General features: G+C 51.9%; 4 protein-coding genes across 6 annotated transcripts; 1 reads left to right on the top strand and 3 right to left on the bottom strand.

The window, feature by feature from the left end:
* The first annotated feature begins 2,490 nt into the window (after window positions 1-2,490).
* On the top strand, window positions 2,491-9,582 carry MTFR1L (mitochondrial fission regulator 1 like). Of its 2 annotated transcripts, XM_080357637.1 has the most exons (7): window positions 2,491-2,548; window positions 2,663-2,736; window positions 3,799-3,903; window positions 4,804-4,913; window positions 5,389-5,600; window positions 6,778-7,090; window positions 8,272-9,580. In XM_080357637.1, exons 2-7 carry the CDS (start codon window positions 2,722-2,724, stop codon window positions 8,375-8,377), a joined length of 861 nt encoding a protein of 286 aa, XP_080213763.1. In that variant the 5' UTR covers window positions 2,491-2,548; window positions 2,663-2,721; the 3' UTR covers window positions 8,378-9,580. The 2 variants fall into 2 exon arrangements, with proteins under 2 accessions (XP_080213763.1, XP_080213762.1); XM_080357636.1 differs by lacking the exon at window positions 2,663-2,736 and having other exon boundaries at window positions 2,500-2,548; window positions 8,272-9,582.
* A 160-nt stretch (window positions 9,583-9,742) lies between these two features.
* On the bottom strand, window positions 9,743-12,934 carry AUNIP (aurora kinase A and ninein interacting protein; the record flags this gene model as incomplete). Its single annotated transcript, XM_080357589.1, has 3 exons — window positions 9,743-10,837; window positions 12,237-12,372; window positions 12,842-12,934. The coding sequence occupies 3 exons, from the start codon at window positions 12,932-12,934 to the stop codon at window positions 9,966-9,968; spliced, it is 1,101 nt and encodes a 366-aa protein (XP_080213715.1). The 3' UTR covers window positions 9,743-9,965.
* Window positions 12,245-17,552, bottom strand: PAQR7 (progestin and adipoQ receptor family member 7). 2 transcript variants are annotated; one of them, XM_080357634.1, is made up of 4 exons: window positions 17,460-17,552; window positions 16,191-16,351; window positions 14,194-15,293; window positions 12,245-12,372 (listed from the first exon to the last, which is right to left on the bottom strand). In XM_080357634.1, the coding sequence occupies exon 3, from the start codon at window positions 15,252-15,254 to the stop codon at window positions 14,214-14,216; it is 1,041 nt and encodes a 346-aa protein (XP_080213760.1). In that variant the 5' UTR covers window positions 15,255-15,293; window positions 16,191-16,351; window positions 17,460-17,552; the 3' UTR covers window positions 12,245-12,372; window positions 14,194-14,213. The 2 variants fall into 2 exon arrangements, with proteins under 2 accessions (XP_080213760.1, XP_080213761.1); XM_080357635.1 differs by having other exon boundaries at window positions 17,507-17,538.
* A 2,177-nt stretch (window positions 17,553-19,729) lies between these two features.
* Window positions 19,730-22,062, bottom strand: STMN1 (stathmin 1). Its single transcript, XM_080357535.1, has 4 exons — window positions 21,990-22,062; window positions 21,145-21,317; window positions 20,415-20,606; window positions 19,730-20,106 (listed from the first exon to the last, which is right to left on the bottom strand). The coding sequence occupies exons 1-4, from the start codon at window positions 22,000-22,002 to the stop codon at window positions 20,038-20,040; spliced, it is 447 nt and encodes a 148-aa protein (XP_080213661.1). The 5' UTR covers window positions 22,003-22,062; the 3' UTR covers window positions 19,730-20,037.
* Between the last annotated feature and the right edge of the window lie 650 nt (window positions 22,063-22,712).

Here is a 22,712-nt window from a genome sequence, read left to right as displayed (position 1 = left end):
ACTGTCGCCTGAGCTCCGGAGCCCTCACAGCACCCCGGGTGCTGCGCTAGGCGAGCGGTTCATGGGCATTCAGGTTCTTCGTGTCAGAGGGAGGCGCGGAGGTTGGCACAGTGGAATTAGGAATGGGGACGAGGGCCTGAGGGGTTTGGTGCCGCTCAGAGAGCTCAGGCCTGGGTTAACTCGGGGGATGAGGGACCAGAGCCCCCGCCAGCCCCACCGGTGCAGAATCAGTGCGCTCCAGGCCACGGCACCGGGCAGCGTCCCCCTTGGTTCTCCCAGCACCTCCTTGGAGCTGCTGAAACGCTCCGTCCCTGTTGGCTTCGAGCTTCCCGGTCACACGGAACGATGAACCACGACCAAGTTCCCTTTGGGAGCGGGAGGTTCAGCGTGAACTGCCCGAGAACGGAGCAGATCCCAACGGCAGCGGGAGGGAAGGCGTTTTCAGGAGATTGTTCCAAAGATTGATGAGGCAGAAGCCATCGGCCCTTCTGCTGCCGCCCTGAGCAGCAGCTCCTGCCCTGTGCCAGCGCCGCTACAGGGCAAGCGTGATTTGGAGAGGGAAAGGCTAAACGAAACGGGTTTTAAAGCATATTCCTGTAGATAGCGAGGAGACAAAGCATCTTCACTGGGCGGCTGCACACAGCTGTGGCTGGTGATGCTTTTTCTGCTCTCTGAAGCACAATTTTGTTGGACCAAATCAAACGATGGGGAAAAGCCTTTTACTTGGAAGGGATATTTCCATTCCTGGGCTCCTGGGAGGAACCCGGGGGTGGCGATGCCCCTGTCCCCACCCCAGCCTGGCCCCATGGCTGGAGCCTGAGCTTAGCTGGACCAGCACCGCTTCACTAATTGCTCTCAGGAGATTAATTACCCCTGGGATGTTTCTCAGTATCGGCTTTATAACTATGCATTAGCTCTGCACTTTTCCCGCGCTCCGAGGGCCCCGCGGCAGCGACGGACTCAGGTCGGCGCCAAAACCTGCGGGCAGCGTTTAGACCGAGCTCCTATCGCACCGGTGGCCTCGTCCCTTCAGGGACTTTGTTCCCGTCCCTTTGGGGTTTGTCCCGAGCGGAGGGCGGCAGAGAGCGAGCGTCGCCTTCCAGGCTCTTCGGGCAGCTCAGCTCCAGCCCTTCTGCCTTTTTAAAGCTTCACTCGAGTTATTTTTGCTGCAGCCCCTCGCTGGGGGGCTCTGGATGTCAAAGCGACGTCCGTCAGTCGTGCCGGATGGAAAGTTCCTTCCCCTCGTCCTTCCCTTTGGTTTCCTCCCCAGCAGCTCTGCGGGGTTTGTTGCTTTTTGTCCCTCAGGCTTTGGGAAAGCAGCGAGTTGGTGCTGAGTGATCCTGCAGGTCGGAGCTCCCGGCAGCGCCGGCTCGGAGGGCCCCTCGGGGGGCTCCCACAAAACATTGGGGGCCCTGAAAATCCCTTCTCTTTGTTTTTCGGACTCTCGGCCCCTGCCCGGAGGCGCCTCCCGTGAGCTCAGGGCTGGGGTTTGAGCGGAACCACAACAGCCCCCTGGATCTAGGGGGTCCAGGAGAACCCAACTCTGCCCCTGGTTACCCCATTAACGGCAAAGCTACTTGAGCCGCCGCGGGCTCCGGGAAGAGCCTGTTGAAGCGTTTACTCATGGGTGCCAAGCTCTTTGTCTCCTCTTTGTAACTTTACTCGGATTTTCCACCAGGTTAGCGGTGCCGGGGGGGGCAGGTGCTGCTCCCCCCACTCCCGGTGCTGTGTGACGCTCTGGTCCCAAACCCATCGGGCCAGGGCTGATGTTCGTCACCGGGGGGCGGGGGGAGCGGGTGGATCAGCCCCGCGCGGGTCGGTGCTGCAGCTGCATCGGTAAAACCGTCCCTGGAACCAGCTCGGCCTCCTCAGTCTTCACCGCCGAGGGGGGGACGGGGGGTTGGGGAGGGGGCGGGAAGCGCTCGGTGTGGAACTGTGTCCAGCTGTGGCCCCTCAGTTCCAGCAGGACAGGGAACTGCTGCAGAGAGTCCAGCGCAGCCACCAAGATGCTGGAGGGAGTGGAGCATCTCCCGTGTGAGGAAAGGCTGAGGGAGCTGGGGCTCTGGAGCTGGACAAGAGGACACTGAGGGGGGACTCATTCCTGGGGATCAAGATGGAAAGGAGCAGTGTCAGGAGGATGGAGCCAGGCTCTGCTGGTGACAACCAGGGACAGGACAAGGGGCAGTGGGTGCAAACTGGAACACAGGAGGTTCCACTTAAATTTGAGAAGCAACTTGTTGGGGGTGAGGGTGGCAGAGCCTGGCCCAGGCTGCCCAGGGGGGTTGTGGAGTCTCCTTCTGTGCAGACATTCCAACCCGCCTGGACACCTTCCTGTGTAACCTCATCTGGGTGTTCCTGCTCCATGGGGGGATTGCACTGGGTGAGCTTTGAGGTCCCTCCAACCCCTGACACTCCGGGATTCCCTGAACGGGCTCTGCCGCTGTCACGCCCATGACACCCTCCCGGCGCCTGCGGAACCGGAAGCGCAGGGGGCGGGTTCTGCTTCCGGGGGATGGCGGCGGAGGGGCCGGGAGCCGCGGCCGCTCAGGTACCGGGGGGTCCGGCGGGTCCGGGAGCCGGCCGGGGGGGGCGGGGATAGGGTGGGGGTGACCGCGGGCGGGCTCGGGGTTCGGTGCCCGCAGCGAGTCCGTGTGTCCCGCAGTGAGAACGGACGCGGTGGGATGAGCCGCAGCCGCCGGCAGCGCTGAGCCCCGAGCGGCCATGGCAGCGGAGTCGGTGAGTGAGACCCGCACCCCGCACCCCGCGGCGGCCCCAGCTCATGCATCCCATTGCAAACACTCATCAGGAATTTTAAGCCTCACTGTATAAAACCAGCACTCGGGCGCTGTGTGTGTAACGGGCTCTGGCGATACATAAATTAATGGGGTTTTTGGGGACTGGGCAATAGGAGCCGTTCGGGTCCCGTTTGTCACCGTGTTGTCCCCTGTCAGAGCCGTAAAACGTGGGGACGGACAGAGCGGTTCAGCTCGGGATCCGCTTCGGAAGGATCCAGAGGTCACCGGGGCGTTTGGTGTTTCTGAGACCCCGACCGGGCTGTTCGTGGGGGGACATGGGGGGACCCAGCACTTCCCCATCACCCCACACGTCACACCCGACTGGGCTGTTCCTGGGGAGACATGGGGGGACCCAGCACTTCCCCGTCACCCCACACGTCACACCGACTGGGCTGTTCCTGGAGGGACATGGGGGGACCCAGCACTTCCCCGTCACCCCACACGTCACACCCGACCGGGCTGTTCCTGGGGAGACATGGGGGGACCTGGCACTTCCCCGTCACCCCACACGTCACACCGACCGGGCTGTTTCTGGGGGGACCCAGAGGGACCCGGCACTTCCCCGTCACCCCACACGTCACACCCGACCGGGCCCCTTGTGTTAAACATCACGTGGAAGCCAGAGCGTCCCTTTAAATGAGACTTTCTGCTGATGTCGTTTTTCTCTGGGCCCCTCATGTGATACACGTTTTCATCCTGAAAACACTAAACCCGCATTTGAAATGCCCCGTAGTCACTGCCCGGCTGTCACGTGTGTTCAGCTGAAACGCTCCAGGAAATCGGGACCTTATTAGCAGGTTGATGATTAAAGTATCACTCAACAAATAAAAACTCAGATCACAGAATGTTTGGGATTGGAAGGGACCTCGAAAGATCATCTGGTCCAGTCCCCCTGCCGGAGCAGCAACACTTGGGTGGATTGTATAGGACAATTTCCAATTTAACACATTTTAAGGAGGGCAACTGACTTGAAGTATTAATTCTATGACACGGCTTCTCGTAGACGATCCCCATCTGGCAGAACAAGCCCCACGGCTCCGCGCGCAGCGTTGTCAGGAGGATCGGCTCAAACCTCCCGTTGAAGCCCTGTCCCCGCGCGACCTTCGAGGTGAGCGCGCTGGCGATCGCGCGGGGGACGCGGCTGTTCCCGAGCCAACAAGGCACCTCACAAACGGCTCTTCTGCCAACCAAACCTGCCCGCAGAGTTGTGCTCACAAAACTCGTGTAGCAGTAGCATTAATTTTAAGATATCTTTAAAATTCTGTAAGTGATCGTTGGCAGCTTGAGGAAAATACCCCCTAAAATAGTGTCTGCAGGCTGGATTAGCAACCGAGAGGAGACCAAACATGCAGCTGCTGGACCCGTTCGTTGTGTGACCTCCAGCAGCCACCTCCCCTCAGGGCCCGTTTCCTAAACAGCAGAACAGGGTTTGTGGACACTCGTCGCTGTTCAAGCTCAAGGGCAGCGCTGGGACACGCGGTGACAAAGCGCTGCAGGTGTTGGGTGTCCCGTCGCTGTCCCGCTCGGTGCAGCGACACCCAGGACACGCAGAAGCCGACAGAGGCAGCACCACGATTCCGTGAGCTGAGCGGCGCTGCTGTCACATGGCGGTGTCAGAGGAGTCCCTGCGGTTGCTGTTTTGCAAAGTTCTTTGGTAACAGCCAAAACATTCTTTTGTTAGACGTTGTTTAGCTCCTTCACTTTTCTCCAGGGGCGCAGCTCCTTTGTCTTCCAGCTCCGTGGCCTTTTTATTTCACCAAGCAGAAAGTTCAAAGGTTCACAGCTTTGGTTACACTAAGCAAACCCACTTGTGTCAGCGAGTGCCAAATAAGCAGTTTCCAAAGCTCCATAAGCAGCAGAATACCCAGTAATTCAATAAGCTGGGGCAGTCTGTTCCCTGACAGACGCAGCTGCCGACTGGAAAAGCCCCAACAGCCGGTTCAGCACATCTGGGGCAGCCCCAGGAGACAGGACCGCGCTCTCCTTACCGCCACTTTCTCGGTTTTAGGTTCTACCAAATGTTTCAGAGCTCTATTTAAACGACGTCCCTCCGGTCCCCACCTTGGCAGACATTGTGTGGATCGCGGCAGATGAGGAGGAAACGTACGCCAGGGTCAGGTTGGTTTCCTGTTCGTGTCGCTGGTCCATAAGTGGGAGTTTGGTTCTGGTCGGTTGAACTTGTGTCCGTACAGCGGAGTGACAGCAGTTGGGATCTTGTGAAAGATCAAACGGGCTTTGAAATCCGAGGCAGAAGTTAAGGGGTAGGTGACATTTCCTGTGCACACCTGGAGACACGGTCACCAGGAGGAAAATGACCTGAAACTGTGTGAGTGCACCCAGACCCCTGTCCCTGTGTCCTCCCACCCCACCTTGTGCTGTTGGGTCATGGTTTTGGTGACAGGCTTTCTGTTCCTCATCACACAGAGAGCACCTGCAGCGGCACATCTGTACGGTGGTACCTACAGCCGGACACGGTGCACAGAGGCTCCATTTGTTGTGTTGCGGTTTTCTGCTGTGCTGGGGTGGAGGCAGAGCGGTTGTTGTCACAGAAGGGTTTGGACCTTGTAAATGACAACAGTTTTTTGTCCCACAGAAGCGACACTCGCCCGCTGAAGCACAAGTGGAAGCCAAGTCCCTTCACCGTTATACAGCGAAACGCTTCGGTCCCCAACCTGAGGAAGCAGGAGGAGAAGTTGCTTGCCCTGAAGAAACCTGGTTTACCGGCACTGAGCCGAACGACGGAGCTCCAGGATGAGCTGAGTCACCTGCGGAGCCAGATAGCCAAAATAGTCGCTGCGGAGTCAGGTAGGAACACAAGGAGTTTGGGGTGTTTTGAAGAAGGGCTGAGTCAGTGCACCGCGTTGTTTCCCCCGCGCAGAGCGGACCCGCGCGGCGTTTCTCCAGCAGCGCTGCCGCTCCGTTGGTGAGGTGTCACCGTTGGTGTCAGCTCCGTGCTGGTTGTGTTTGCGTCTGTTTCCTTGGAGGATTCCAGCCTGTTTTGAAGAAATGCCAAGCGCTGCTTTGTGACTGTGTTTGATCTGGAGGCTGGTTCTCATCTCAACCACCTGGTTTCATTAAAATATTTGGTGTATTCTTAGCATTCCTGCCCCAAGGCAGCCGTGAGTGAGCGGGTTACATCTCGATTTGGGGAGGAATGAGATGCTTGTGTCCTCTGTGAAAACGATGGTGCCGTTTCTGTGGCAAATAAGGTATTTGGGGCAGAGCCTGGCTGAACCCCAGTTCATTTCTTTGAGTAAATTTATACACAACTAAAAGCCATGTCTCAGCTCTGCAGTTGCTCGAGCTGTGTGCTGGAAAAGTCCATTTTAATTCAAGGAGAGTAATAACGAGGAAAATTAGAGATCCAGATGGGAGAGAAATGATTTAATCATTTAATACCTTTTTCTCTCCCTCTCTGCTCAGCAGGGCCTGGTTGTTATCAGCTGCCGTTTGGGGACGGTTCGTATTGACTTTGCGTCCTCCAAGTCAATAACGGGAGCTGTGATTTAGGGCTTGGCTGCGGCTCGGTGAGCCGATGGAGGAGATAACTGTTTACCAGGCTTATTGTGGAAAGATTGGTGTCAAAAAAGAAATATTGTGCAATCTGCATTATTATATACTGTTGGAGAGATCCCTTAATTGGAAATTGATAACGATCTACAAGTTTATTCTTGAGGCCAAGGGCATTAGTGCTTTAAGGTACAGTTTGTTGTCAGTACGGGAAGGTTCTTGCAAAATGTGCACTAAGCATTTTTCTGGGGTTTTGGTTGTTTTCCCTTAGTGTTTTACACTGGAAATATCCAACTCATTTTCACTTAGCAACACTTGGAATTTATTTAGTTGTTCTTATCCTCCCTGCAATTCAAAGCGTGAGCAAATCCATCCCATTTTCACCAGGTGTAAGGGTTGTGGGGAAGGAGCCTGAAAGGAACAGAGAGGCAAGTGGTTCCACCTGTATTTTTTGTTCTATTTTCTTTTCCAGCTGCTCCTTCATTAACACCAGATTTACTATCTCCAGGAAGTTCAAACGCATCGTCTCCTTTACCCTGTTTCGGACCCTCTTTCCAATCCACAACTTCCTTTGTCATTAGCGATATCACGGAGGAGGAGGCAGAACTGGAAAGCCCCGAGCTCCCGTCGGTCTCCCTGCTTTGTTCTGCAGCCTCCGAGTGTTTCAAACCCGACCCGAAGGATCCCGACGAGGAGGATTCGGTGTCTCTCTCCAAGGCCAGCAGCTTTGCAGACATGATGGGCATTCTGAAAGACATTCACAGGATGAAGCAGAGCAAGGACTTGTGAGTGCTTCCTGAATTCTCGTATCTTTTTTATTGTCTAAGCGTTGTAGCATGCAACATTGCTGGTGCTGCTCTATAGTCATGATTCACAGGGGCAGAAATATCTGTTTGCTAACACTACATGTTTCTGAGGGTTTTCTTTTTTAACTGGTGGCTTATCCGCCTGGATAGAAACCGCTGGAGGGGAACTTACACTGATAAGCGTAATATTTGGCTGTGTCAGGTTATTCACCTGAAAAACCCCTTGTGTTTGCCCCAATGAAAAGCAGAACCGTGTGTCTTGGCAGCGCTCAGAGCGGAGGTCACGCTGCCCTATGTGCCCACAGCAGCTGCATGTGCTGCCAGTTCCAGTGCTGTGCCGCAGCTCAGCCGCTGTGGCACGTTCAGGATTAACCCCCGGAGATTTTCAGCTCTGAGCGTGGGCAGAGTGATTTTCAGTTGTCTCATGATGAGTTACACCTGGATCATGAGAACACGTCAAACCGCTGCACGGCTGAGACGGGATTCTGCCCAGTGGATAAAGCCACATCAACATTAAAAATGTTCACTGTGCTGCCTTCATGTGAAATCACAATTATAAAGTTCAGTTGCCACGTTTTCCAGTCTGAAGATCTATGTCGCCATTATAAGATTCCTGGCTGAAAAAATAACATGTTGTATGATGGCTGTTGACAACTTCTATGCCTAATTCAGTTTAAGACAAGTTAAATTCTCAGCACTGAAAAGATTATATAGTCAATATATAGTCAAGAGAAATACATTCGGCTTGCGTCCAGACTGCCAGCGCGGTGTTACACACCCATAATGCGCGTGTGTAACTACTCAACCAGCACATCACTTGTACATTTCTAGTGAGGGGATGTAGGCTGTAATTAATGAACAAAGTTTTATTTGACTCGTTATTAACACAGTTGAATAAAATTTATGAAGAGCTTTGATGGTGAGATTTTCAGGATACCCCTTGATCCACCAAATGAGCTCCAGGGTTTCTAAGCCAACATGCAAGGTCTGAATTTTTAGCTGCTTTTTGTTGGTTTGTGTTTTTCTTGCACCTTCCTCCACTTGTGAGAAAAGCTGATGATAAGAGCTGCAAAATACTTAAAACACTGTAACCAGAGCTGTAAACTGTCAGTTTTGGCACACGGCTTTACTAACGCACTGTGCTTTTGTCTTTTGTGTAGAAACCGGACTTCAATGAAGGAGGAAGACCCGGCCGTTCTTATAGCCGAAGTTCTGAGAAGAAAATTTGCCCTAAAGGATGAAGATCTGGCCCTGAAGGAGAAATGATGGCACTGTCATTAACCTCCCTAAGCAAAAGTGTTACGCGTCCAGAATTTTCTCCACAGTAGCTGCCTTCCTAAGGATTGAGCCTTTTGCCTCTTTTATTAATTAGAAAGTGTTTCTGCACCGGACACTTAGGAAATACCTGACGGATTTGATGTGTTTTCCATGTATTGTTATATTTAAGAAAAAACTTTTTAAGACGGTGGAAATTCTTTTCCACCTGTATTTTGATGTTGATTGTTGATAAGGATCTTCTGAAGAGCGCAACGAGTGCTGCTGGATGACGTTCTTTCTACCTTCAGTTTTCCTTAGGTTCAAATGAAGCATTAACTTATAATGGTCTTGTTACACTAGAACTAGTTACCATTTCCAGTATAAATAATGTCAAACGACCAGTTCTTTCCCTCTTCTGAGTACGGTACGGAGCTACTGAGCATCAGCTGATTATCGTTTCCAGGTCATCAGCGTTTAGGAGGTTGTTTAATCACCATGGTAGAAGGTGTTGTCCCGGTACCTCTGCAGGATGAACCAGCGATCAGACCCCATGGTCACAGATGCTGGAGAAGGCCCGAGCTGTTTCTTCACTCACAAATTATTCCCACAGTTGCATGACAGAATGGCCTTAATTTCTTGCCAGTAATTTAATGTCTCATTAATAGTCCTTGTATTCAGATAATGTATTTTATTTAGCATTCAAAAGGTCTATTTATCAAAGCACCAATGCTAAGAACTGAGCACCCACCACCCATCAGGAACTCGGCGTTGGCTGTGGCTGCAGTTCTCACTCACTGGGGGTTTCCTCCAGCTGCACATTCTCTGCAATGTTCCTCATGCCTGTTTAATGTATGTTTTTTTCCTTTATATAAAATGGAGCCTTAATAAGACAATTGTTGTCCTTGATATTACTCACATACAGATGGCCAAACATGGCAGCAGCATTCTGGGGAGCTTGGGGGTGGGTGTGGAATTGCAGCTGTTGCAGATGGACATACTCAGATGCCAAGGATTTTCTTAATCCACCAGCCCTTGAAAAATTAAACCATCATCACCCCCACCTTAAAAGGGAGAGAAGAGGCTTTTGTTGCCTCTGGCCACCCAGTGAGCAAGAGCAGACACAGTATTTATGACTTAACCAGCTGTACAGGGAGACATTCAGAGCCACAGGTTGATGCCATCGTTCTCCCCACCCCAATAATACACCCGCCTGCAGAGGGGACAGAGCTGTCACCGTGTCCCTGCTCTGGCTGGAGGTAAAAGAGCCTCTCTGAGCAATTAACACACTGGATCTGTGCTGAAAGTAAAGAGAGGTGAAGAGCAGCACTTACCCGCAGCAGGCAGTACTAAAGCCGGGCCACAATCGTGGCTGAGACAGTCAAACCTTTAGAAACATACTCCTTCAAAATTTTATCTTTATTAAAGCGAAATTTCAGAAAACAAAGAGGTCCTGCCTGTTGCACTGATTTACTGCATGTGCTGGCGAGACCACACATACAGAAATAAAGTGGACACTTACCTAATTCTGACTGTTCTTACCAAAAAACAGCTTTCCTGAGGCTTCACCAAGGTCTTTAGGTGACCCTTTTGGGGTCACTTACCAGTGTTTGATCACCCTGTTGCCTTGTGAATCCTGCGTGAACAGTAAATCATAGCACTCGTCTAACTGCCGCTCCCCCAGTCGCCTGCCAGAGCCGCCACTGTCCCTGTCCCTGCGAGGAGAGGGGACATTGCGGTGAGCGATGACTCTGTTTCCCTGGGAATCCTGGGTGAAGAGCTGCCCACAGGGACCACTTGGTGCCCCCATCCTGCCCTGGCCCTCAGCTGGGCCAGCGCTGGCGTTGTGGCTGTGCTCACGCAGAGGCCGCGTTCCCGCTGCTCTTCTTGGAGATGAACCAAAGGCAGCGGCCCAGGGACCGTCTCTCCTTACAGCAGGATTTATATTCTCAGTTGAATCAATTAAAGAATTAACACTACACAATTGTCGTGGTTTCTTACTCTGGTCTGCGCCAAGTCTTGGCTGGAGATCCAGTCCGGTGTTCTCTGGGTGCGGCTGGCCCGTGTGTTTCTTTGTCCCGCAGGCTGAAATTCCGCTGCCACTCGCTGACACCGTCTCTCCAGCAAGTAAGTCAGAGGCGTCACTGTGAGCGATGACGCGGTTTCCCTCTGAATCCTGGCTGAAGCTGAAGCAGCAGGAATCCTCACCCGCTTTGCTCTCGTTGTGGGACTCTGCTTGTGACAACCAAGAGTCCGGCGAAAGATTCGGCAAGGCCAGTGCTTTCTGTGTGCGGCGCTGGGGTGGAACCAGCATCTGCTCCTCCTCAGCTCTGCTGGATCGTTTCTGGGCTTCCTCCACCCGCAGCAAAGCCAAGATCTTCACAGGGGAGGCAGCCAAAGAAATACCCTTTTCCTTACAGCCTTCATTTGGGGTGAAAGGAGATGGGCTGGAGTTTTCTTTGTCTTTTTCACCTGCAAACAATACAGAATTGGCTAAAGCCAGAGCTGGCACACAGTGCTCAGGGTTAGTGCCCATTCCTTGGTGCTTCCCTCGAGTGGGGTGTGACAGCTGCACCTCATGGCTTTGGCTTTTCCACCTTCCCCCTCTCCACTTTCCTACAGCACTCCCTCTAAAAGCAGCAGCCCAAGAGTTAGAAAAATTAACCACAAAACCCCACAGTGAAACTTCTACAGCTTGAATCCATCACCTGCTGACGGCATCAAGTCCCACATTTGCTGCTGAAACCATTTCAAATGAAATCTGATACGTCTTCTCAATATAAGAAAGTTCATCCTCAATTTAGGATAAGTTAAAAGGAAATACATACAAATAAATACTCCAACATCTTAAATCCTACTGACCTCTGCAGGAACAGCAGCAGCATTCAATAAATCCAAACACACAGTAGGTGAACGCAATCAGTTGAGAGAATCAAACAAAAACAGGACAAAGCACACAAGCCATTCAAAAGGAGTAGGAATAACAAAGCCAAAGCAAAAACCATCAATGGCCCTGTCACAACACAAAAATTCTGTCAAATAATGAAATGGAATGATTTAAGTAATGCTTCCTCTAATCTGCTTCTTGCTACACTGGTTTAATGTTGATGAACCACTCAGCACTCAAAATACACAAACAACTACACAATCCTACACTGGTAGTTTCTGCACCCATTTCATTTCTCTCCGTATCTGTTAATTTGAGACCCACAGACAAATCCCAGCCTCTTGTATTCCAGAGCACAAAAGCAGCCTCAAAAGCACAGCAGTTGTGAGCTGGCTAAATTACCTTAAATATCCCAGTTCCCTGGCAATTCCTTCGTTGGTTCAGTTTGGATTAACCTGCATTCTTTAGAAAAGCCTTTGTGCAACCCTTCATCACAACCTTTCTCTCTCACCTCCTGCTGATTCCCCTTACAGAGAAGTTGTTTGACCCAAGTAATGTTCATTTTCACTTCCAGCTATGATGTTACTCCAAGGGTATTGAACTGACCATTTAGGGCTGGTATAATTTACAACAAACTCTAAACCGGACATTTTGCCACCTGGATGGTTTGTATCACCACTTAGGCTGGATCAGGCTTCCCAACATTCCACTGAAAACTCCAGTTTTGTAGGAAATAAAGCCCAGTGCGTGACTTAGTTTTCTCCAGTTAAGACTGGCTGTGACCGCTATTACTCTAGCCTAGCACTATAAAAGGTCCTTGCATTTAGATTAACCATCACAATAACATTATTTCTGGGAATCCAAACCTTTACACTCTTCACTAGAAAACGTATTTTTCTGCCTAGTAAAGCTGCCAAGAAATAAAGTGAACTTGGTTTCCTATTAGAGGCTGAGGCTCTTTCCAGCGGGGCACACGCTGGTTACCTGTCTGAGCGCTGAAGAAGGCGGAGATGCTGGTTTGCCTGGTGCGCGGCTGAGCGGCTCTCGGCTGCGTGAACGCACCCCAGGCGCGCTTGCTTTCCAGAATTCGACACGGTGCTTTTGTCTTGGCTGTGAGAGACTGGGTAGGGAAAGAAACAAGTGGAAAGTGAATACACGCTATTAAAAACAATTCTACCCTTCTTCCAGTGCTACGGTGTAATTCCCACATTTGTTAAATCATAGAATAGGTTGGGTTGGGACATTTCAAGCTACCCCCAGTGCCTCCCCTGCCATGAGCAGGGACATCTTCACCAGCTCAGGGTGCTCAGAGCCCCGTCCAGCCTGGCCTGGGATGTCTCAGGGATGGTTCATCCACCACCTCTCTGGCCAACCTGGGCCAGGCTCTCACCACTCTCAGGGCAACAATTCCTTCTCATGTCCAGCCTGAATCTCCCTCCTTTAGTTTAAACCATCACCCCTTGTCCTATCGCAACAGACCGTCCCGAAATGCTTCAGCAGTGACACCGCCGGCCTCTCCCGCCTCCCACCACAGCCCGTTCTCTCACAACCAGCCCATCTCCACCCCCGGGACGGGAATCGGGCCGCACCTGCACCGCGCTCTGCTTCAGCTCGGCCGTGTCCAGCCACACACCGCACGCTCCGGCCGGCGGGGCCGCGCCGCCCCTGCGCCTGCGCTTCATCCCCGGCACCGGGCGGGCTCCGGCCGGATCGCGGAGCAGGGCCGGGCCGCGGGAAGGGCCGGGGCCGCAGACAGAGCCGAGGCCGCAGGCAGAGCCGGGCCCGGTCGCTCCCTCAGCCGCAGGTTCCCGCCGCGCCTCGCGCTCCCACACAGCCCGCGCTCGCACCGCCCCCGCCGAGCGGCCGCCAACGGCCACCGCGCGCGCCCGTGGTGGAGCGGGACCAATCCGAGCGGCGGGACGGGATGAGCGACAGGCGGAGCCCCGCCCACCCTGGGCCACGCCCTATAAAAGGCGCCGGCATGGCGGCTCCTGAGGAGAGCAGCGGAGGCGGCGGGCGGGCACACCGGCTGGGAGCGCCGAACCCCAGCGCAGGAGAGGGGCGGCCGGCGCCAGAAGCTCCCGAGCGCCGACAGAAATGCCAACAAGGGCCGAGGAACAGCACCTGCTGTGGGGGTTAGGGGGGGAGCAGCACCACACTCTGTTTTTCCCCCCCTCACCGGTGTTCTCCATTCACCAGACACAACCCAATGCCCTCAGCCCCTCCAGCCTTCTCTTTACAAGCTGCAAGCCCAGCAGGTTCCTGCCCTGTGTTTTCAGGTGAAGGTTGTGCCCTTCAACCCGCGGCAGCCAACACAGCAGGGCCTGGGGAAACAGCGCCAGCTGCCCCGAGGTGCAAAGGTGCCAGTTATTGCCCCTCCATGGATAACTCTACAACTTCAAGTCACATAAAAAGGGACCTAAACTGATATTAAATAAATTCTCTACCCTTGTTTGTGTTTTATACAAGCTCACCTTGATCTGTGTTAGTGGTGGCAGAATGTAATTGTAATAGATAATGGTCAAGGTTGTTGAACAAATCGAGTAGGGTTCAATCATATTATGCATATCGTTGTAAGAAGTAATTGCACTTGTGCAAGTTTCATTATATTTTGTAAAAAATAGTCGTTAAGCCACAGACAGGACCAGGTGGCACCTCCTCACCTTTAGCTGAGACACAGTAGCTTCCAAAAAACCTTCCAGGGCTGCAGTGCTAACATTGTTTATTCAGACATGTGAATTAAACTAGTGTACCATGTTATAAATTTCAGCATTAGTTGCAGCTTGCTTAAAACAAAAAAGCATAAAGAGCAGTTCTCACTTTCCATCCCTACAGAGAACATGAAGTAACAGATCACGAAGCATTTTGTTCCTCTTCTCCTCAAAATTAGTGGCCGGGTCCACACCAGCACCTGTATAATCAACCATTGGGGTGAGCTCACCTGCTTCTCCTTCATGGCTTCTACTCCTCTTTGATGTTCAGCTTGTTCTTCACCCTCCGGGCCATATAAGCGGCCGTGAGGACAGAGCAGGTGACGGTGAAGAGGCAAAGGGCGGAGAAATTGTGCACCAAATCACCCTGAAGAGCAGAATAGATGTGGCGCCTGGACTCGTAGTCCAACAACACCGCCTCGATCTGCGCCAGCGTGCACAGCACGAGGCACACGTGGAAAATCTGGTGGCTCTGCCCAAAGAAGTGACACTTCCCAGGGAACCATTTCTCGGGGTAAGGGTGCGAGAAGAAAAAGGCACCGATGAGGAAAAACAGCACCTGGCACTTGTGGTAGAGCAGGGCCGGGTCGGTGCGCCGGGCGGGCGGCGCGGTGAAGATGCGGTGCAGGACGGGGCTGATGTCCAACGCGTACGCCAGCCCGGACGGCAGCTCCTGGCACAGCAGGCTCAGCAGGCGCGGCGACTGGTGGGAACGGTACTTGGCGTAGCAGGAGCCGGCGCAGGACAGCCAGGCCAGCAGCACGGCCAGCGGCATGTAGAACCCCTTCACCGTCTCGTGCCAGCTCGGCTCGATGGCATAGTAATAGTGGCCCAAGGCGCTGCCGTACTGGTAGACGGCCACCCCCACGTAGTCCATGAAGAAGAAGCTGTAGTGCCAGAACTCAGATTTGGCCTGCAGAAGGTGAGCGAGGGTGCTGAACGTCAGGTAGGTGATGGACGCCACGATGATGATGAGGAGGGGCCGGGCGTGCAGGTCCTGCCCGAAATCCACGCGGTGTGAGAGCTGCTGGAACCGCAGCAGCAGGATCAGCGCGGCCACCAGGTGGGTCCAGACGTTGATGGCCTCGTTGTGCTGCTGGAAAAGCGTCGAGAAATAGTAGCGCCAGGTCTGCCGCACGGGCCGGTAGCCGGTGTGGATGTAGGGCTTCCAGAAGACCTTGGGCACCTCGGAACTGCTGACGGTGGAGGGAGAGAGGGGGCCCAGCAGCTGAGGGAGCTGCCGCACGTTGAAGACCAGGCGGCTGAGCTTCTCCGTGACAACCGTTGCCATGATGTGGTTGAACTCGGGGTCCTCGCTGCACAAAACAGCCTTTGAGACAGAAGGGAAGTTTTGCTGCAGGGTTTAATAGTGATTTGACCAAAAGGAAAGAAGGGGACAAAAAGGGGGGGCAAAGGAGGAGACAAAAAGGGGGGGGCAAAGGAGGAGACAAAAAGGGGGGGGCAAAGGAGGAAATCAACAAGCAGGGCTTGCTTGAATGCTTTGTCTGTCGAGGATTTTTTTCCCCTTTTTATTTAATTTTACCTATCTTTGGACAATCATGCATGACTGGAGAGTGGCCTCACTATGGCTGAAATAAAAGAATCACCAAAAATAGTAATATGAAGCAGGCTGAAGTGAGATTTCAGAACCCGTGCCAGCGCACCCCATGCTGCACAGGCACCAGAGCGGAGGAGCACAGAGGACACGAATATGGGGTTAATTAACACAATAATTACCAGGGTGTATCAGTTCTGAGCTCAACCCTTCCCAGCAGTTTGGGAACTGCTAAACAAACTAAACATCCTAAATAAACTTTGTGCTCCAGGGGCAGCGCAGATCTTCCCCTTGTTTATCTGTCTGTGCACATCAAAATGAGCCGCGCTCCCCACGCGGTGACACGACCTCTGGGGGTGCATCTGAGAACGTAAATAACTGTGACACCACTAATAGACAAAACCTTTGTGTTTAGAGTCTTTACGGTCTTTTTTCAGCCCATTTTCCATGTGGCTTTGCACAAAACTAACACAGCTCGAGCGGTTCATCCTGTTGCATCACTGAGGCCCAGCGGCGTAATCTCTGTGAGCAAGCGCTTCCATATTTACATTTTTGAAGCTGCTGTCCTTACCAAGATAACTCAGCCTTGCGGGCTTGTTCTGCCTCTTCACAACAGCCTTAAAAACACATTGAACAGAACGTGCTCAAAATGCGATTTCCCCCCTTCTTTACCTGCTTTTGCTCAGACAAGTTCTGAAGAAAACAGCCCAACTTGGTCCAACTCCAGCACCGATTTGCTCCTCAACTCCTGGCAAGTGCCGTCATTGCAGGGACAGCTCTTCACAGGTTTGGGAACAGGAGGAGGTAGGTCTGTAACTCGTGCGTGCCCGAAGCTGAGGAGCAGAGATGCAGATAGAAATAGGCTGTTTGCAGCTCAGTTTCCCTCTTGAACGCCCTTTTCCCACCTCGCCTGGTTAAAAGGGGCCCCATATCAAATAAAAACAGCCTCGCTCAGGGCAGCACCTCGCACAGGGAAACCCTGACCCTGGCTCAGCCTCCTAAGCCCCCCTGTAACACCGCAACGTGAAAACAATCAGCTTCATAAACCTCTTCCGGACTCGCAGCTGCCAAGCTGAACCGAAACAACCTCAAGAATGGCTGGGGAGAAGTGGGAAAAAGCACAGCTTCCCAGATTAAGCCATTGTGAGCTAAATTCAAGCTGCAGTTTGGAAGAAAACGCCGCCCTTCTGATCCCAAAGGACTCCAGAGTGTGTCTGGCCCCATCACAGGTGCCAGAAAACAAGCTCCTACAGGAACAGCACCCCCGGTTGTGCGCGGGGAGACGCTGTGGGAAAAGCTGCGCTCAGAGCAGCAGGAACCAGGCGGGAAGGGGATGAGTGTTTGCTGCAGCTCCTCCAAAGCTTGTTGCAGCAGGACTTAACTTGCAAAGCTCTTGTAGCAATGAAGCAATGCTCGGTAACGAACGGAGCACATCCTGTGCAGCGCTGGAATTCATTAATCTGGCTGCTACTCTGAGTAATACCCTCCATGTACCCACAAGATGTCAATAACGCTGCCTCAAGGGCCTGTTACTGATGTCCTGGGGAGCACGCACTTCTCAAGCAGCATCCACCCATCCTGCTCAATTTGTTAATGACACACTCAGCCCCCAGCTGTTTACATTCCCGTTTGCTCCCACGCACGCATCACATTTCATCTTCTAAAGCACAAAAACGTTTCTTTTAACATGATCGTTTTCTTCTCCGAGCTCCCGGTACATGCAAACCGAGCATTTTTGGTGCTGGGCTTCCGATACCGCGCCCGAGCAGCTTCTCCCTCCTCCCGGCAGCGCAGCGGCCGCAACCCTCCCCAAAACCATTTTGGGGCACTCGGGGCCCGATCCCCCCGCTCCTGGGAACTCGCTCCCCGGGGGATGATTTCAGGCAGCTGGGTGCGGGGTTGGCTGCGCCTCGGACGCTGCCCTCCCCTCCCGGGACCCACCGGCAGCTCCTGCCGCCCCGCGGCGAGTCCCAACTCCGCCAAAGCACCTGCTGGACCGGCCGCAGCTCCGCTCCCCCCGGACACCGAGTCCTGCCGGGCCGCCTGCGCCTCCCCGGCCCCGCCCCAACAAGCCACGCCCCCCTCCGCTAACACCGCCCAATCAAACTACGCCCCTTCGATGCCCCGCCCAATCAAACCACGCCCCCTCCCGCCAGCCACGCCCCGCCACCGGCGGCTGTGCCCCCCGCATTGGGGAGCTTTTGTCTTGTAATTAATTGTCCTCTTTCATTTTCACCCCGGCTTTCCCCACCGAAGACTATTATTCCATTTCCCTGCCTCAACATCATCTCCGTGTTGTTATTTTCTCCCTCCAATCACTGCTACTATTTGCATCCCTCATCTCACTCCCATTCCCCCCCAGCAGCTCTCAGGGGAACTGGACTAAGCTCAGCCCCCCGGGCCACTAAGCTCAGCCCCCCGGGCCACTAAGCTCAGCCCCCCGGGCCACTAAGCTCAGCCCCCCGGGCCACTAAGCTCAGCCCCCCGGGCCACTAAGCTCAGCCCCCCGGGCCACTAAGCTCAGCCCCCCGGGCCACTAAGCTCAGCCCCCCGGGCCACTAAGCTCAGCTTCACAGGCAGTCACATAGACCAGAACTAAGGCAAGGCACAAGAAAGCCCTGAGCTGTGATAGCATTGGCAAGGCAAAAAACGCACATTTAACATCTCTCTGTGCTCTTAACACCATTCAGGGCTCAAGAAGAGGGGAGGAAACCCCACAGGTAGTATTTGGGATGCTTGGTCTTTATTCAGCAGGTGAAAAAATACATTAAAATGAAGAGCTGATTTTTTTTTGATTGCTAATTGTGCCCAGTTTGTGTGTAGGACCTGATGCAGCAATCAAACCTCCATTATACGGTACTACACAAGCACATTACACAGGGTGGCAGCCTTGGGCTCCCAATCCAGCTCTGTATTCCCTCCCCAGGCGGATCCTGACTCGCAGCCCTGTGCTCTCAGCTTACACAACACTGATATTTGCCACTAAAAACCCCCAACAGGCGCAGGTGCAGCCTCTTACCTTAAATTACGAAGGATCCTAAGGCTTCTGAAAATCCTTCAGGCAGCAGATCCAGTCCCAGCCCTCCAGCATCAAGCCTGGCTTATCTCACTGTTCTTTTGTTGCAATATCAGATTTTGGTTAAGCACAACTCTGATGCAATCACGAGTGAAGTGTGACACATGAAAGCTTTCTAAGCTGAGGTTCCTTCTTCAGCAAGCCCAGAAGAAGAGTCAAGTAGTCCAGGACTCAATTAGCCCCTTAATAAAGTCCTTACCAGCTTCTCCATCCTCGGGATATGCAAATCTGTCACCTGGCCAGCACCAGATGCGGAGTTAATCTGAAAACAAACCCAGATGCAAAAGGGGGAAGAGACAGGACCAAGTGTATCCCACTGTGCCCATCGGTGTATGTGACAAACACAAAACCAGAGGCTTTAAGTAATTTAACACAAGATGAATGCCTACGGGTGTCCTTATCGGAAGGGGGTTTGTGTTGGTTGTTTAAGGTACCCATGCGGTACAGCAACTCTGAGCCCAATCTACCTAAACAGCATCTTTCCTCACAGCACAAGTACGGCTGTAGCTATCCCACCCACCCAAAAAAAAGAAACCCACCACCAAAAGAGAAAGCCCAAAACCCCACAAAGACATTAAACACATCTCATTGTGGGCAGGAGTTCATCTTCAGTTTGTCCCACTGCCCCAAAACACCTGCACAGAACCAAATCAAAACCAGTTCTCATCCCCAAGAGCATCTCCGGTCCCAGCACTGAGCAGGTTCCTGACTTGGGAACAAGACACAAGTCGCTATTCAATAGCACGAGGCATCTTCTAGAAACCCTTACCGAAAAAAACACAAAAGGAAAAGAACCCCCTCAGATCAGTCATGTGGTAACAAGGACTCGTTTATTGAAGTGTCAGCATCCAAAGGGAGGTGGTTCTGAACGCTTTCAGACAAAAACACACCAGCTGACAACTGCTGAGGTGTCAACACAAAGCTCCGATTGTAAAATTAAGACAATGAGCACACTCTAGGGAAAAAGCGGCCAGGCTGCTGCGGCCCTTCGCGCCCAACAGACCTCGGCTAACCCATTTTGTTCCGCGTGTCATTTCTTCAGAAGTAAGTCTCATAACAGCACTGTGCAGCTTTATTTAGTCACTCAGTTACAGCAGTATTTTAGCAGACTGGGATTTTTGACGTGTAACAGATATTCAGCATGGAACAGCGTACCACATATTCCTTTCACAAACAGAGCTGATACAGTACTAGCCACCAAACCCAGCAGCAAGCGCGCTGGAGTAGAAAAGGATGCAACAAGAAGATAGCACAACACTTTAGAAAAAGTGAAACATGTCAGGTCTCCCCTCTAGCCCCCAAAGAAAGTGTACAGTTTGGATCTAATTTTACAGTTCTACATCAGTTTCTAGAAACTTAAAAAAAAAAAAACAAAAACCAAAACCACTGGCCAGTACAGTCTTTGGATATTTAGAGGTGGGGGAGAGAGTTGCCAGAATGAAATCAGTCGGTTTCGGCCTCACCGGGGTCTTTGCCTTCTTTGTTCTTTCGAACCTCTTCAATATGCTTGTCCTGTAAGACACGAGCAGGGACAACGTGAGCGCCCCGGCTCCCCTCCCACCCCACTCACATCGGGAACCTGCCAAACCGGAGGATGTAGCTTTGTAATACCGAGACGCTGCTCTATCTCCATCCCTCTGCCCTGAGAGGAAGATTTTGGCAAAGCCTTTTGGAGATGTAATAATCCCCCAAGCTCAGAGCACCACACAACTCCCAGGACGTCCATCGATTCACAGCCCCCCCACCCCGCTCAGTTTTATTGAGCCTGTTTTTACATGGATAATCCCTCCCCAAAAGGCGAACTGGGATTCTACACCCACCTTCTCCCTCAAGCGCTCCAGTTTAGCAGCCATTTGTGCCTCGCGGTTTTCTTTGTTCGCTTCCATTTTGTGGGTCAGCTTCTCCTCTGCCATTTTGCTGAAGTTGTTGTTCTCCTCGATCGCTTTCTGCAGCACCTCTTTTTCGTGCTCCCGCTTCTCAGCGAGCTGCTTCAAGACTTCTGCTTCATGGGACTGAGAGAACAGAGAAAACGCTTTGATCATAAAATAGATGAATTACAGAGACAGTCGAGTTGCTCACAACTCCTGAGAGAAGAGATTTTGTGCTCTTCTCCAGTGAAACAGCAGAAATTCATGATACAGGCCAAAGCTCCGTGGTGCTTCCTCCACCCACATAACCCAGATTTCATCATTAAAAACTACCAGCAACGTTAAGTTTTTGTCAATACTTGCAAGTCTTATTAAATTGGGTTCTTCTGGAAAAAAAGAACATGGACCTTTATGTGAACAGCAACAGATCTTTCCTAGAAGATTCTTGCTTCTCAGAATGCACCATGTGTTTTTCAAGTGACTATTCAAGGTCACTTTGGGAACAAAGGTATGGCCTTGTAGACCAGAACAAAGGTTTGTAAAACCCCAGAGACTCCAAAATTCAATTAATATTCCATTTATCACAATGCAAACTGCTTGTCACAATTAACCCCCCCCACACACACACGACTTGCATAGACTAGCTAAGTAGAGCCCACTGAACCTACTGCTTCAATTTTACCTTGCGTCTCTCCTCTGCTGCTTCCAGCTTCTTCTGGATCTCTTCCAATGACACATCTCTCTTCTTTGGGGGAGAAAGAGGGAATTCCGGGGTTGCTTCTTTCGAGCGGGGACCAAGTATCAGCTCAAAGGCCTGCCCAGAGGCACGCTTCTCCAGTTCCTTCACTTGAATATCTAGGAACACGGGGAAAAAAACCCAAACAAACAGTATTTTAAGCCAGAAACTGGCTTAAATGCCACAGAGCTCACTTTAGGACACAGCATCTGAGCTGATGGTTTTGTTTCAAGCAGAAGCAGCGCCGTGGTCGGCAATTTTGTTTGAAATTCTTCCTTGATGCCACATTTTATTTTAGTCTTTAATATCCAAGGTCATGAAGCAAGTTTATCGGTACTTCAAATGAAAATTAAAAAACACTTAAATTTCTTCCTCCAATAACAAGCCAGAGGCAGAATTCAAGGCATTCGCCTAAAACCTGACAGAGCCAAGAGCTGAAAGCAGTTTTCAAAGCAATCTGTAAGGCAGCGTTCTCATTTCCAACACCTCAGCCCCGCGTGGTGTCAGCGGCACCAGTTTTGATCGCCGAGCTGTCTGGATGACAGCTCCGCTAACAGAGCAGATGGTGCGCAGACGAGCTGCAGCCCATCTGCTCACAGCCTCCTCCGAGAGGCTTCTGCTGCCTTTGCACAAGCACTTGGTTTTAGCACCTTCTCCAAAGCAGCCTAGAGATGGCAGGAAAGCACAGCAACGACATTTTATTTTACTATATTATATTTTAAATTATTTCTGAGGAAATTAGAAGAAAAAAAACACACACACAAGATCACTTACAACATAATACTACATACCAGAAGTAGCCATGACCAAGACAAAATTACTCCAGAAGCCAAGTCTGTGATAACTTCAATCAGATGGATTCCTAGATAACAAAGAGACATGCCTCTGAACAGTAAGTACATCAATTTCATTTCTTCTAACTCCTAATTAAAATGGCTAAGCATAAGTAGAGCTGCTGAACAAAGGACAGTCAGGCGGATCATGGCAGTCAGTAATTCCAGCCAGCCCATGGGGCCAAGGCTGATGGACATTGCTGTGAACAGCTGAGATATTTCAACTATTGGCAACGCAGAATCTGTATGTACAACTGCATAGCCAGGCATTTTCAGTTCATTTTACTCCATGGTAATTAGGGCAGGCAAACAAAGACTCCTATTTTCACCGTTATTTCAGCAGCATACAGTGCTATGGATATTTCACTAACATCGCACAGAGCAGACGCTCTGTGAATTAAAATACAACGTACAACAGGACAGTACAGCCAGGACTGCTGCTGCTACCAAAGGATCTCAAATGTGCGCATCGAGCTTATTTAAAATTCCGTTTTATCTGTGCAGCTGAAGACAGATGCCGCACATCACGACAGACAGGGAGCACGCACAGCGCGCAGCGCCCATTGTTATAAAGGTAGATAATAAAAAGAGCCACAAAAGGCTCTAAAGGATCCCCAAAGGAGCGTTTTTTCCCCCCCGGTTTTAAGCCGACGATGCAGCGGACGGCGCTAGGACCGCGCA

Source organism: Nesoenas mayeri (assembly GCF_963082525.1).
Source record: "Nesoenas mayeri genome assembly, chromosome: 21".
In the NCBI taxonomy this organism is placed as follows: Eukaryota; Metazoa; Chordata; class Aves; order Columbiformes; family Columbidae; genus Nesoenas; species Nesoenas mayeri.
This window is presented reverse-complemented; position numbering and strand designations above follow the sequence as displayed.